Genomic DNA, 15,645 nt, shown 5'->3' with positions numbered 1-15,645 from the left:
ATGTGTAATAACTATCAGTGTTTCACCTTAAAATCACTGTCATGCTAAAATACCCTTTAACTGCTAGGCTATTTATCTCTAAAAAACTTAATTCTGAAAAATTTAATCAATAAAATATATTATAGATCTCATTACCTGTAATTTTATAGCCATAAGCAGCTAGCTGTCCAGCCATATATTCTCCATCTGAATTATTATGAGAACAACCCCATGTTCGTATCCAAATTTTCTGTATGCCTGGAATAGTGCTGTTAAGGAATCAATTAAAAAAAAAAGTAAGTTTCATTGAGTGATTTTTTTTTCTTTGATCCAGGGTCTCGCTCTGTTGCCCAGGCTGCAGTGCAGCTGTGTGACCACAGCTCACTGCAACCTCAACCTCCCAGGCCTAAGGGATCCTCCCATCTCAGCCTCCCAAGTAGCTGGGACTACAGTCATGCACCAACACACCTGTTAATTTTTTTTATTTTTTGTAGAGACAGTGGCCCACTATGCTGTCCAGGCTGATCTTGAACTCCTGGGCTCAAGTGATCCTCCCACCTTGTCTCCCAAAGTGCTGGAATTACAGGCGTGAGCCACTACTACACCCAACCTCATTGAGTTATTTTTAAAATAAAAACCACTAGATGATTTTAAGATATATTACACAAAAAACAAACTCACTACAATCCATTCAAAAGCTATTCATTAAACGCACCAACTTAACTCAAAATCTGTTGTTATATCAAAAGTCTAAAATCAAGATAAAATAACCACAGAATTCTAAGAAGTTAACACTCCACATAAAAAAATCTCCTTTTTCTCTGAATTGCATTTTAAATTCATACTACTAACTTACTAACGCTAAGTTCAACTCCTGGAAAGGTACACAAAAATAACAATAGGAAAGAAAGTGGTTCTAGCAGCAATGACAAATAAAGAAAAGTATGTCTGTTTACAGATTCCTACGTACTAGTTGCAATCTGTAGCTTCCTTAAAACTTACAGATATAAATAACTTAATCAAAGTTAAAAACCGTCATCCTAAAGCATTATTAAAAGCACTCTATAAAATCAGAGTTCTAAAAATAAGGTAGTACTTTTAGGGGAAAAAAAGGACTTTCAACTTGGATTGCTCTAATAATTTATAAGTAAATAAAAATTACCTTAAGGACACATTTAGGAGAAATTTTATAAACTTCAGTCATTAAAATATAAGCAAATTTTAAATTCCAAGAATTTAAAAGCTTAGTTTCCCAACAAAATAAGCAGATTATAAAGTTCAGCAGTTGACTAGATAAACAAATATAGGCTTATTAAAACCATATAATTACATTATCCTTTCTGGTTAGGTTGTATCAAAATTTCACGGACTAGAGATCTACTATAATAGTGTAAATAGGGCAATAATTTATTTGTGCCCACTGCCTTTACCTGATCCACAGGTATTTGAAAATCAGCTAAGAAAATTCAAATGTCCAAAATACTACTGTCTCATAAGAATCACAAACTCTCGTAAAAATTTTATTTGGAAATAACACAGACTTACATATCAACTACAGTAATATCCAAGAGATCCCTATTGCCCGAGGCTATCTTCTAGGAACATCCAATTTGACATCTCATTTCTTTTTAACCAATTACCTTGCCAAATTTAAAATCATTCAAATAAAAAAAAATCTACATACAGGTTGAGTTTCTTTAATTCAAAAATTCAAAATCCACAATGCTCTAAAATCTGAAACTTTTTGAGTGCCAAAATGATACTCAAAGGATGCTCACTGGAGCATTTCAGATGTTTGGATTAGGAATACTCAACTGGAAAGTATGTAATGCAAATACTCCGAAATCCAAAAAAAAAAAAATGTGATATCTGAAACACTTCTGGTCTCAAGCATTTCAGATAAGTGATACTCAACTTGTATTTCCTATCAAAAGTTCAAAGATTCTAATGAAGAGACATTATATATATCACACAGACCAGTAGTGTCAGCTTCTCCCTGGAATGAAAATGAATATAATTTCGGCCGTGCTCAGTGGCTCAGGCCAGTAATCCCAGTACTTTGGGAGGCCAAGGTGGGCAGATCACCTGAGGTTAGGAGTTCAAGACCAGCCTGGCCAACATGGCCATCTCTACTAAAAATACAAAAAATAGCCAGGTATGGTGGTGTGTGCCTGTAATCACAGCTACTAGGGAGGCAGAGGCAGGAGAATCGCTTGAATCCAGGAGGCAGAGGTTGCAGTGAACCGAGATCACACCACTGCACTCCAGCCTGGGCGACAGAGCAAGACTCTGTCTCAAAAGAAAAAAAAAAGAAAATGAATATAATTTGAAGGAAAAAAGCTTACCTGTCACTTGGTGGACTGTTTTCTTCCTCTTGCAAATATTTTTGGGTATTTCGCCTTCGTACCTTCGGGACAACATCCTTTCTTACAAAATGCCTATCTTGTGGTTTTGAATCTTCCTGAGACACGATATCTTCGATGTCATCCAGTAGTGTATCACAGGATGCAGAAGGCATATTCTCTACCACATAAAAGTTATAAATAAAATCAACTTATGAAAATCTGCTTAGCATAGCATCATTTATGAAATATTCTCACCAAATTTGAATCTAATCAAGCCTTTGGATCTAACTTCAAATTTATAGAAAATACAAGAGATAAAGAAACACAAGGATGAAGTACTATCTTGGGTATATTGAAAAAAGAAAATATACAACGAAACAATCAGACAAAACCCTAATGACAATGGGACATTCCAAGGTTCAACAGGAACTATTTCTTCAACAAATCAATGTCAAGTAGGAAAAAGTAGGAGAGGAACTGTTTCAGATAACGGGAAGCGTAAAAGCCTAACAACTAAATGCAGTTCATGTTCTTGATTGTTTCCTTCTTTGTCCGTCAAGCTATAAGAAATTTTGGGAATAACTAGGGAAATCAGAATATAAGCTGGATATTAGATAATATGAAGATGTTATTATAAATCATTCGATATATTGTCCTTATATTCAAAAATTTTATTTTTTAGAGATGCATATTGAATATTTAAAAGTGAAATGTCATTATGTCTATAATTTACTTTAAAAGGACCTCAGAAAAAATAGACTGGCTAGCCACAGTGGCTTATGCCTGTAATCCCAGCACTTTGGGAGGCTGAGGTGGGCGCATCACTTGAGGTCAGGAGTTTGAGACCAGCCTGGCCAACATGGTGAAACCCCATCTCTTTTAAAAGTACAAAATTAGCCAGGCATGGTGGTGTACACCTGCAGTTTCAGCTACTTGGGAGGCTGAGGAAGGAGAATCGCTGGAACCCAGGAGGCAGAGGTTGCAGTGAGTCGAGAGTGCACCACTGCACTCCAGCCTGGGCAACAGAGCAAAACTCCATCTCAAAAAAGAAGAAAAAATAGATTAAGACATACTGAAAAGCATTTACAACTCTTAAAACTAGAAACTAGATAGGTTCATGTTCATTATCCTATACGACTTTTCTAAATATTCAAAATTTTTATAATTAAAAGAAGAAAATGTGGACACAGCTTGCAAGAAGATAAGCACATTTTTCTCTGCCCCGCCAGCAAAATACAAATAAAACTCTGGACATTATATATAAAACAAGCATAAGGCAGACTGGCTATGAACCTCAGGACCCAAGGAATATGATGATGAGTTCCTTGGGTTTTCTTCTGCCTCCTACAGCTCAGACATGGAACTAAAGATCCCAGCAATCAGAAATGGCAAGAGATGCCAACAATAAAACCCCCCAATAAAAGCCTGCTTTCTCGTTAAAGAACTATACAAAGGGCAGCCTAGGAAAACAGAAAAGTTTTAGATAATAATCATTCTACTCCAGCCAAACACAAACACACACACACACATACACACACAAAACTGTAATCCCGCCCCCAGGCACGCTACAAAGGCCAAGTGGGGAGAGCTTTGACTTCTACCTACAATCAAGCACCCCAACACACTCCACTAGTGTAGAATCAGAGAAGGTCCTGGAGGGATCCTGGACATTCAAACCAACCAACTGACCAGTAATGAAGTTTTGCAGTGTCAGTGGAGACAAAACTGATACACAAGTTTAAAATAATCCCTATCAAAATCCCAGCAAGATTTTTTTGTAGGTATAGATAAGACTATCCTAAATTTTATATGGAAATGTACAGAAACTAATATATTTAAAACAATTTTGAGAAGAGTAAAGTAAGAAGAACTGGTCTACCCAATTTTAAGACTTATTAGATAGCTATAATTGAGACCGTGGTATTGGTAGAGGGATAGAAATATAGATCAATGGAACATAACAGAAAACCCAGAAACAGACCTACACAAATATTCCACAAAAGCAATTAAATGGAGGAAAGATTGCTTTTTAAACAATTCGTGCTGGAGCAAGTGGACATTTATAGGCAAAAAATGAACCTTGACCTAAGTCTTGCACCTTATACAAAAATTAATTCAAAATGGATCATAGACTTAAATGTAAAACATAGGCTGGGCGCAGTGGCTCACACCTATAATCCCAGCACTCTGGCAGGCCGAGACGGGTGGATCACTTAAGGTCAGGAGTTCAAGAACAGCCTGGCCAACATGGTGACACCGCGTCTCTACTAAAAATACAAAAAATTAGCTGAGTGTGTTGGTGCACGCCTGTAATCCCAGCTACTTGGGAGGCTGAGGCAGGAGAACTGCTTGAACCCACAAGGCAGAGGTTGCAGTAAGCCGAGATTGTACCACTGCACTCCAGCCTGGGTGACACAGTGAGACTCTGTCTCAAAAAAAAAAAAAAGGAAAACATAATATTATAAAACTTTTAGAAAAAAATCACAGGAGAAAATCTTCTGGACGTAGGGATAGGTAAAAAGTTACCAGATGTGACACCAAAAGCACAATCCATAAAAAGAAAAAGTAATAAATTGAATGTCATTAAAATTTAAAACTTTTGCTTTAAGAAAGACCCTATTAAGAGGCTGAAAAGTCAAACAGTCAAACTACAGAGTGGAAGAAAATATTTGCAAACCACATATCTGACAAAGAACTAGCGTCAAAACACAACCGTAAAAAGAAAATGACAAAAGACATTTCAAGAGAATATACAGAGGGCAAATAAGCACAGAAATGGAAACTAAAACCACAATGAGGTATCAGTATACACCTTTCAGAATGGATAAAACAGACAACAGTGAAACCACCAAACACTGGCAAGGATGCAAAGAAACTGCATCATTCATACAGTCCTGGAGGGAATGAAAAATGGTATAGCCACTCCAGTAAACAGTTTGGTGTTTTCTTAAACAAATCATATGACTGTGATGCAACCCAGCAATTGTACTCCTGGGCAATTATCCAAGAGAAATAAAGACTTGTATTCAGACAAAGACCTGTACATGAACGTTTACAGCAGCTTTCTTTGTAATAGCCCAAATCTGGAAACCACCTGGATGCCATTCAAAAGGTGAATGGTTAAACAAAGTGTGGTACATCCATACCATGGAACACTATTGAGCAATAAAAAGAAATGTACTAATGACATATGCATCAACCTGGATGACTCTCCAGAGAATTATGCTGAATGAAGAAAGTCAATCCCAAAAGGTTACATTCTGTATGATCACTTTTGTATAACATGCTTGAAATAAGAAAATTACGGAAATGGAGAACAGAATAGTAGTTGCCAGGGATTAAAGAAAGAACAGGGTGAGAGGAGAATGGGTATGACTATAAAAGAGCAACATGAGGAATCCTTGTGATGATGGAAATGTTTTGTATCCTGACTGTATCAATGTCAATATCCTGGTTGTGATACTGTATTGTATTGTAGTTTTGCAAGATGTTACCAACGGGAGACCTGGGTAAAGTGTACAAGGATCTCTGCATAAGTTTTACAACTGCAGGTAAAGCGGTAATTATGTTAGAATAAAATAACTAAGAAAAAAATGGGGGGGGGGAATACACTCGTATATACTTACTGACAGTACTACTACTAATACTATATCCAGACACAAGGCAAGTCCTTTATAGGGTAATCTCATCAACCATTCACAACAACTCTTACTAGTTAGATAGTATTACTATCCTCACTTTAAAGATGAACAAACTGAAACACAGATAAATTAACTTGCCCAAAGAAGCTAAACAAGGATACCATGACAGATGAGTCCAAGCCCATGCACTGTGTGGTACTCTACTACCTACTTAGTATGTGTATACTGAATGACCGCTGTTCCTCATCTGAGTTGCAGTGTTAAGGATCTTACATTCTTTCAGTTGTCCTCAAAGCTTTCTGATGAATTTTCCTTCTCCTCATTTGCTGGATTCCCATCCTTCCATTCACATCATTCAATTAACAGAGTGGCGGCCAGCCAGGCTCCTTTCCTCTGTAATGTATTCATTACAGCTATGACAAATTATGCACTGGGTATCCGAAAAATCTGTGTTCAAATCTCAGCTAGCTTTATATTGTCAGTAAGAACCAAAGATTAGAAATAAACCAAACATCAATCCATCGAGGATTGGCTGGATTATAGTTAACATACATACCACGTGGTCATGGTAAGACTGTCAATCGCCGGAAACGGTGGCTCACGCCTGTAATCCCAACACTTTGGGAGGCCAAGGTGGACAGATCACCTGAGGTTGGGAGTTCATGATCAGCCTGACCAACATAGAGAAACCCTGTCTCTACTAAAAATACAAAATTAGCCGGGCGTGGTGGCGCATGCCTGTAATCCCAGCTACTCAGGAGGCTGAGACAGGAGAATTGCTTGAACCCGGGAGGCAGAGGTTTTGGTTAGCCGAGATCGCGCCATTGCACTCCAGCCTGGGCAACAAGAGCGAAACTCTGTCTCAAAAAAAAAAAGACTGTCAATCACAGACTCCCCTTTCCCTAGACACTGGAATGGGGAACATGACCCAAGCTTGCCAGGGTAACTCATCCTCCTGGCCACAATGACCAGTTCAAGGTCAGTCATGAGAAGCCTAGCCAATAAGAATCACTGTGAGGATTCTACGCTAGTGTTAACAGAAGATAGCTTCTCTTGTCACTGAAGTGGCTAAGTTGGGAGGATGTCAACTTGGGGATACCAGAGCCCTCTTGTCTGCTACAGGGAGGAAGCCTACTTAAGGAATGAAGCCTAATAAGATCTAGAAAGATAAAGAACCATACTGACATTATTTGAGCATCTGAATCCAACAAATGCCTGAAGCCAAATGCAGCCCTGCTCTGCCCAGTCATGCGAGCCTGTGGCTTAAATCAGTTTGAGGTGGGTATTCTGTTCTTGCAAAAAAGAGCCCTGGCCAACTCAGCCATCCAGGTAGGGTGAAATGAACCAGGTTAGTCTTTCCCAAATTGGTTCTAATTATTTACTACCTATCTGGAAAAAAAAAAATGGTTCTGTGGTCAAATAAATTTAGAAAATTCTGCTTCCTTACCCATTCACAGTGTGCATTATTAAAGACTGAAGAACTGCAGTAAGAAATTGCACTAGTTTCCAGGATGCCACACTCTCCTAGCTCCAGTCTCCTCTGCTCATCTCTCCAACTTCTCACCATTAGAATGCCCCCATGGCTCTGTTACAGGAACTCTTCTCTAGTTTCAGGCACTCCCTAGGTGACCTCATCCAGTCCCATGGCCTTGAAATATCAACTACGTATATGCTTATATAACCAGCCCCATTCTTCCCCCGAGCTTCAGACTCAGACGTTCAACTGCCTATTCCACATCACTGCTTGAATGTCTAATAATTCCTTCAAACTTAAAAAGTTAAAACAGGGCTGGGCACGATGGCTCACGCCTGTAATCCCAACACTTTGGGAGGCTGAGGCGGATGGATCACCTGAGGTCAGGAGTTGGAGGTCAGCCTGGCCAACATGGTGACACCTCATCTCTACTAAAAATACAAAAATTAGCCAGGCATGGTGGTGGGCACCTGCAATCCCACCTACTTGGGAGACTGAAACAGGAGAATCGCTTGAACCCAGGAGGCAGAGGTTGCAGTGAGCTGAGATCGCACCACTGCACTCCAGCCTGGGCAACAAAGGGCAAAGCCCCATCTCAAAAAAAAAAAAGTCAAAGTCAAAACAGAATTCCTGATCTCCCTACCTTACCAGATCCTCTTACAACTTCTCCCATTTCATTTAATGGCAATCCCGGCTGGGCGCAGTGGCTCATGTTTGTAATCCCAGCACTTTGGGAGGCCGAGGTGGGTGAATCATGAGGTCAGGAGTTCAAGACCAGCCTGTCCAACATGGTGAAACCCCATCTCTACTAAAAATACAAAAAATTAGCCAGGAATAGTGGCGAGCGCCTGTAATCCCAGCTACTTGGGAGGCTGAGGCAGAAGAATTGCCTGAGCCCAGGAGGCAGAGGTTGCAGTGAGCCAAGATCTCACCACTGCACTCCAGCCTGGCCAACAGAGTGAGACTCTGTCTCAAAAAAAAAAAAAAAAAAAGACAATCCCAATCTTCTACTGCTCAGGCCAAAAATCCTGCACTCCCCTCTTTCTGTCACCCTAAATCCAATCAATCAACAACATCCTGTTGGCTGTACCTTCAAAATATATTCAGAATCTATTTGTGACCATACCCACTGTTACACTCTTGGTCCAAACCAACATCACCTCTTGTCTGGATTATTGCAATCCCTAATATCCTTGCTTCTATCCTTAAACTCTACAAGAACATTTTCAGCACAGAAGTCAGGGATCCCTTTAAAACCTAAGTTCATCTCAAGCTTCTCAATCAAACCCTTCCAGTGGTATTCCATATCAGAGTAAAAAGCCAAAATCACTACAAAGATCTGCAATGACATATAATCAGCCTCCTGCTGCATCTCTGGCCCCACTTCCTACCACACTCCCCTCAGTCATGCAGGCTTTGTTATTTCGTACCCACCAGATATGCATTCATTTCACAGTCTTATTCTTGCCTGGAATGCTCTTACTTAAGACACCTGAATGGCTCACTCACTCAAGCCCTTAAGGACTTTGCTCAAGTGTAACAAGAGAGGACTTTCCAACCAATACCCCCACCTCATCACACACCCTCTTCCTATGCCCCTTTCCTGCCTTTTTTTAAACTGTAGCACTTAATCATCTGCTTCCAATGTTTTAATAATTTTTTAACTGTTTATCTTACTAGAATACATACTTCGTGAGGGTAAAGGTTTTCGTGTGAGGTGTTCACTGTTTTATCCCAGGTGCCTAGAACTATGTCTAGCACATTGCAGGTTCTCAATAAATACTTTTACTGCAGACTACACAGTCGGGCAATATATGGATATAGATATTCTGAGTATGCCAAATTAGTTTCTGACTCGGAAGCCTTCATAATTGCTATTCCTCTGCCAGAATATCAGCCCCCAGATAAGTATGTCTTCCCACCCACTTCTTCACTCAAACAACATCTCCTCGGAGAGGCCTTTCCTACTACTTTATCTAAAATAACCACGCTGCCCAAGCATGCCCACACTTTCATTGCTTCTAACCCTGCTTTTGTTTCATGTTTCTTCATTGTGCTTACCTACCTGACACCACATATATAATTGTATCTTCCTCATTACAATGTAAGCTTCTTAAGCACAAAGGCATCATCTCTTTTTCAGTACTGTCTCTACAACACCTCTAACAATGCCTAACACATAGCAGGCACACAATAGTTACTGACTAAATGAATGAACGCAATGCTTAAGTTGAATTTAGCTAGTCTTTCTATGACACAGCAGGAAATTCTACACTGGGTGGGAAGCTGAAGTAAATGCCCAACCCCTAGGATTTCTTCTATCACCACTATTCTACGAAATAATTAAATGAGAGAGGCTAGGACCATGTAGTGCCTTTGGAATGCGGAAGAACTACTGACAGATCATGAATAATTAAATAACATTAATTAAAAGCCATATTTTTTAATTACACAATTTTGCCATCCCATACACAAGTGTGTATGGATCCACTGAAGAGAAATAGAAAGGAAAAAGAGGAATGAAAGGAATCCACTGCAATTGACATCCCATATCATTAGAGTTAGAGAAGCAGAAGTTGCTAAGCTTCTTATCTTACAGAACTGGAGTCCACTGAAGCAAAAGGATTTGTACATTGATAGAGCTAGAAATCAGAACCTAGGCATCCTCTCAATACCATGCTCTTCCCACTATGGCTTTGCCTCACTGGCAAAGTACAAACAATGCAAGAATCTAATGTGACACTAATAAGTAACCACATTCCAGAAAACAATGCGCAAAGGAAAAACAGGCAGTTCACTTAAGAAATACAAATACCCAAAAAAGAAAAAAAAAAGAGGAAAGAATGCTCAACCACACTAACAACAAGTATTGAAACAGTAAGTTATTTTTCAGCTGCCTCACTGATACAAAGCTGACAAAAACTCTTAGCTGAAAGCACAGAAAAACTGGTACACCCCTTCTGGAGGGCAACCTGACAATTATACCAAACATATGTATATCCTTCGAGCCAGCAATTTCATTTGGAGATATTCACTCAAAAAAGATAAATATAACGCTGCATATCAGCATTATGTAGCATAAACCTGGCTGTATATCATAAGTACCTAAATAATCTCACTCATCACTATTAATAAGCTAAAGGTTTTACTTTGAACAAACTGATAGAGGGAATTGTTTAGCCTTCAGAAATTTTTAATTAAATCATATGGAAATGAAAGTTTGAGAATAAAAGGAAAGCAGCGTAATAGCTAAATGGAGCACAAGGATCATTAAAAATTTTTCTCAAAGGTAGAGGAAATCAAATTTGATAAAGGGAATAAAAATAGAGTCAGTGAAAAGGAAAATACTGAAAATGATAGGAAGAAGGAGGATGCAATATCCTAGAGCAGTGGTTACTTACATAGGTGAGTTATTAGGAACGCTTTTTTTTTTTTTTTTTTTGTAATTATGAGACAGAGTTTCACTCTTGCTGCCCAGGCTGGAGTGCAATGGCACGATCTCGGCTCACTGCAACCTGTGCCTCTTGGGTTCAAGCAATTCTCCTGCCTCAGCCTCCCAAGTAGCTGGGATTACAGGCACCTGCCACCACGCCCAGCTAATTTTGTATTTTTAGTAGAGACAGGGTTTCACCATGTTGGTCAGGCTGGTCTTGAACTCCCAACCTCAGGTGATCCACCTGCCTTGGCCTCCCAAAGTGCTGGGATTACAGGCGTGAGCCACTGCACCCAGCGGGAAGCTTTTTATCATAGCAAATCTCCAGGTTCCATTCTGAATTAGAATCTCCAAGAGTAGAACTGAAGTATGTGAACACAGAAACTGTCCAGGTAATTCCACTATAGATCCCTAATTAAGAACCACGATTCCACAGTAATGGTTCTCAATCTTCAACACTCATTCTATTCACCTGAAGAGCTTCTGAAAATTCCCAACTAAGCTTGCAGTGAGCCGAGATCACGCCACTGCACTCCAGCCTGGGCGACAGAGCAAGACTCTGTCTCAAAACAAAAACAAAAACAAAAGAAAAAAAAAGAAAATTCCCAACTAAGCCCCAAGATAGCTGAATGAATCTCTGAGAATGGAGCCTGGGCATCAATATCTTTTAAAAACTTTCCAGTCATTCTTATGTGTACAGCCACAGTTGCAAAGCAATGTCCAGTGGTTTTCAAAGTGTAGTTTCCACATCAGCTGGAGTAGCACCATGGGGAACTTGTTAGAAATGAACATTTTTTCTTTTTCAATTTTTTTGTAAAAACAAGGTCTCGCTTTGTTGTCCAGGCTGGTCTCAAACTCCTCCCATCTTGGCCCCTAAAGTATGGGATTACAGGCATGAGCCACCATGCCCAGCCAGAAATGAAAATTCTTGAACTCCACTCCAGACATACTAAATCAGATATTTTGAGTAAAACCTAGCAATATTTAACAGGCCCTCTAGGTGATTTTGATCTGAATTAAAGTTTGATAATCACGGTCCCAGAATTATTCTTTCATAAAAACCACCTAGAATGTATGTCAAATATACATAACCTAGACAATTCAACGGGGAAAGCATAGTTTTTTTTTCAACAAATGACGCTGGGATAACTGGATAGCAACATGTAAAAAATAAAGTTGGAGCCCTATTTCACATCATATACAAAAATTAACCGAAAATGGATCATAGACCTAAATTTAGGAGCTAACATTATGAAACTCTTAGAAAAAAACATAAGCACAAATCTTTATGATGTTAGAGTAGGCCCTTCTTTCTTAGCTAAGAAACGAAAAGCACAAGCAACAAAAGGAAAAACAGATTAGATGAAGAAGATACAGAAATGGGCCAGGTGCAGAGGCTCATGCCTATAATCCCAACACTGGGAAGCCAAGGTGGCAGGATCACTTCAGGCCAGAGTACAAGGCCAGAGCCTAGGCAACACGGACCCTATCGCTACAAAAAAAAAAAAAAAAAAAGTAAAATTTAGCTGGGCATGGTGGCATGCACCTGTAGTCCCAGCTACTTGGGAGGCTGAAGTGGGATCACTTGAGACCAGGTGGTCAAGGCTGCAGTGAGCCGTAATCGAGCCACTGCACTCTGGCCTGGGTGGCATAGGGAAGCCGTGTCTCAAAAACACACACATACAAATGGCTGATAAGCACATGAAAAGATGTCAACATCATGAGCCATCAGGGAAACGGAAATCCAAACCACAATAATACACCACTTCATACCCATTAGGATGGGTAGAATCAAAAAGAGAAATAACTGTTGACAGGCATGTGGATTACATCACCCAGAGGGGAAGAAAAAGAGAACAGAGGTAGGAGAAGGTACAAGACCACGACTTGAGAGACTCCAAATTTAACTGCCAGATAAAGGAAAATCAGCTTATAATGGATTCCAAGAAGCAGCCACCAGACAAGGAAAAAAATCCATGGGCCATGGAAGGCAAATGAAAAGGGCATCTCAAAAAAGTGGACATGGTCAATGCTGGTGAATGAAAATGAAAGGTTAAGTAAAATAAATGAAAATATCTCTTCGATTTAATGCTATGTAAAGCACAATGTTTCCATAACACGATAGTGGCAAATAGCTAAAACATTAGGCTACCTCTCTGCATTTTCTAACATGCAAAAATACGCACAGCACTCAAACATAAAAGGTTTAAAATAAATCAGTACCTTAATTATCTGCAATTAGTCTAAAGTCCTCTTGAAAGATGAGTCTGGAAAATAAAAATTGATTAGGAAAAGCAAGCACCCAAAAAGTTCACAAAACCACTGTAAGGATTCTTTACTTAAAAGGAATCAGACTCCATAAAAGACTGCTTTATACAGCAGGATTAATGATGCTCCATACTACTTGTAACTTCTTACTGATTACAACAGGTTTGCTGACATCTGCCGTGACTGTGATCCAGTGTCTGGCTTTAGTAATAAATGTTGTATTCAGCACCGCAACACGTCTGCATAGTGCGAGTAACCAACCACTACAAAACAGGATTAAGTCAATAAGGTAGGTAGACATCCAGATCACGTTCCATCCGAAAGATAACTGTCGTCCCGAGATTCAGAAAAAGGTTTTATGAGCAAATAAGAACGAAAAGTGAAAAAGCAAGACACCTGCTTTTCTCAATAACTTCTGCTTAAATTCTTAACATACTGATCTGGGAAAGCTATGTAACTGCGAAAGCCTTGTCACATCTACAAATTCACTAAGGTATAAAGTGGGAGAACAAATGAAGTTAAACCTGACAATAAGGAACGAGGTGCCTAAAATACTCCTAACTGGAGAGCGGCACCTGAGGCCAACGACCCTATCCTCGCTCCTGGAAGCCCCATCTGCCTCCCAATTCCCCCATCCCAGCTGGCAAATCCCCTTTTAACTGCGAAACAAATTTGCAAACAGCCCAAGAAAAACTGAAACTGGAGAAACAAGGCTTGGCCATAAAAGGAGCTGTGGCCACACTCTGCCCCACATGGACCCATCGGCCACCCTTACCCAGAAGTCTGGAAGTAAAAACCAGTCCAAAGTGAGAAAATCAACCCGCCACTCTCCGGAAGCTGCACAGACTTTAGATGGAGAGCGCCATGACACATACGTCCCGCCACGTTTATTTACGCATGCTCAGCGACGGTGGCCCGAAGAGATCAAATTACATCATTGCTGAAAGCGCTAGTTCTGGTTTAACTTAGTTTAGGAATGACTACGCTTCAAGTTCCTTTGATTCCAAGAACTAAAATAACAACCCTGAGTCCTCGGGTTCCTAGAAATGCTTAATAGCCAACTTCTCCTAAGCTTTTATGTGTTAGACACTGTGCTAAGTACTTTGCATAAATATTATTTCACTATTTATTTATTATTATTATTATTCCTAGTTTACAAAAGAGGACACTGGAAGTTTAAGGACTTAATCTAAGTTACTCTACTAGTCGTGCTGCGCTCTGGGCTGGATCCGATACTGTCTGACTCCCAAAGAACTTGCTCTTTTCACTGTTTTACTAGCCTCCTCAATCATTTGTGAAAAGAGGTCTCTTCTTTAATATTTAAAAAACAGGAAGGAAAGGATAAAGGTCAGTTGGTAGGTTTCACTTAATATACATCATTGAGCACCACACAAGTGTTTTTGTTTTTTGTTTTGGAAAACTTAGATGGCAGTTTAGCAGACACCTATGGAAAGAAAATACTTTTATGGAGTACGGATTCTCACCCGCTTTCTCTACATATGTTATCTCACTTTACTATTCGTTACCCAAGACACTGTATTTGACCATGTGTTTACCAGAAGAATATCTTTACTTGAAAAAGTAAAGGTAATAGGAGGCAATAGGCCATGAAGAAGGGTCAGAAATCGTGAGTTTTATGCCTGACTTAGGGTTTCATAGTGATTTGGGGCAATTACTTTGTTTTGCAAATGCCTTTCCTAGTACAATTTCATCTAATTAAAATGCCATCCATCTACTCAAGAGGCTGATGTGGGAGGATCACTTGAGCTCAGAAGTTTGAAAACAGCCTGGGCAACACAGTGAGACCCAGTCTCTAAAATAGATTAAAAAAAAAAAAAAAAACACCCTTTTCTCTGTTTATCCATATCCATAAAATAATCTAAACTGTGCCCTGGGGTCCACTGTTGTCTTTACCCACCTAAATTAAAATTGTGTATTTATGTTGCCCTACTTTTTTTTTTTTTTTTTTTTTTTTAGATAGGGTCTTCTTCTGTCACCCAGGCTGGATTACAGTGTTACCATCACAGCTCACTGCAACCTCTCCCTCCTAGCCTCAAGAGATTCTCATGCCTTAGCCTCCCAAGTAGCTGGGACTACAGGTGCACACCACCATACCCATCTAATTCCATTTCTTTCACTAGACCAAAAGTAGGCCCTGGGTTATCTTCTTGGTTGTAATCGCACTACCTAGCACATAACCTTGTGCCTATGTTTATAGCTTCTCAATAAACATATGTTGAATGAATGAATGAATGAATGACTCCACCCCTTTTCCCCCAAGATCTAGTTGAGTTCAGTAAAGGAAATTTTACTGAGTATGTACCCCATGACCACAAGCACTGTGATAGATGCTAGAGCTAAAAAGAAAGAAAAAAAGTACTGCCTATTGCAATTGCAGGCTCTTTTGAGAAAATTCATTTCAGTAGAGAATAGCAATCACTATGAAAGATGAATGCACAGGAACACAAAGGTGAAGTAAGGGAAATAGATGAAGGCATTCCAAGC

At 39.5% G+C, this 15,645-nt stretch overlaps 1 protein-coding gene across 6 annotated transcripts in view; it reads right to left on the bottom strand.

Annotated features, from left to right (window-relative positions):
* The window catches only part of CDKAL1 (CDK5 regulatory subunit associated protein 1 like 1), a 702,199-nt gene extending 688,128 nt beyond the window's left edge, over window positions 1–14,071 (bottom strand). For 3 of the 6 annotated variants that reach the window (XM_063812805.1, XM_016954982.3, XM_016954981.3), the window contains exons 1-4: window positions 13,916–14,066; window positions 13,096–13,139; window positions 2,325–2,502; window positions 136–248 (exon numbers count right to left, since the gene is read on the bottom strand). In XM_063812805.1, coding sequence (XP_063668875.1) covers window positions 136–248; window positions 2,325–2,497 — 286 coding nt within the window. In that variant the 5' untranslated portion in view covers window positions 2,498–2,502; window positions 13,096–13,139; window positions 13,916–14,066. Of the gene's footprint in view, window positions 1–135; window positions 249–2,324; window positions 2,503–13,095; window positions 13,140–13,915 lie in introns of all 6 variants that reach the window. The other 3 variants (XM_054685631.1, XM_063812806.1, XM_016954980.3) reach the window with 2 other exon arrangements.
* Window positions 14,072–15,645: the final 1,574 nt, after the last annotated feature.

The sequence above is a fragment of the Pan troglodytes genome, chromosome 5, assembly GCF_028858775.2.
Source record: "Pan troglodytes isolate AG18354 chromosome 5, NHGRI_mPanTro3-v2.0_pri, whole genome shotgun sequence".
NCBI classification, from domain to species: domain Eukaryota; kingdom Metazoa; phylum Chordata; class Mammalia; order Primates; family Hominidae; genus Pan; species Pan troglodytes.
This window is presented reverse-complemented; position numbering and strand designations above follow the sequence as displayed.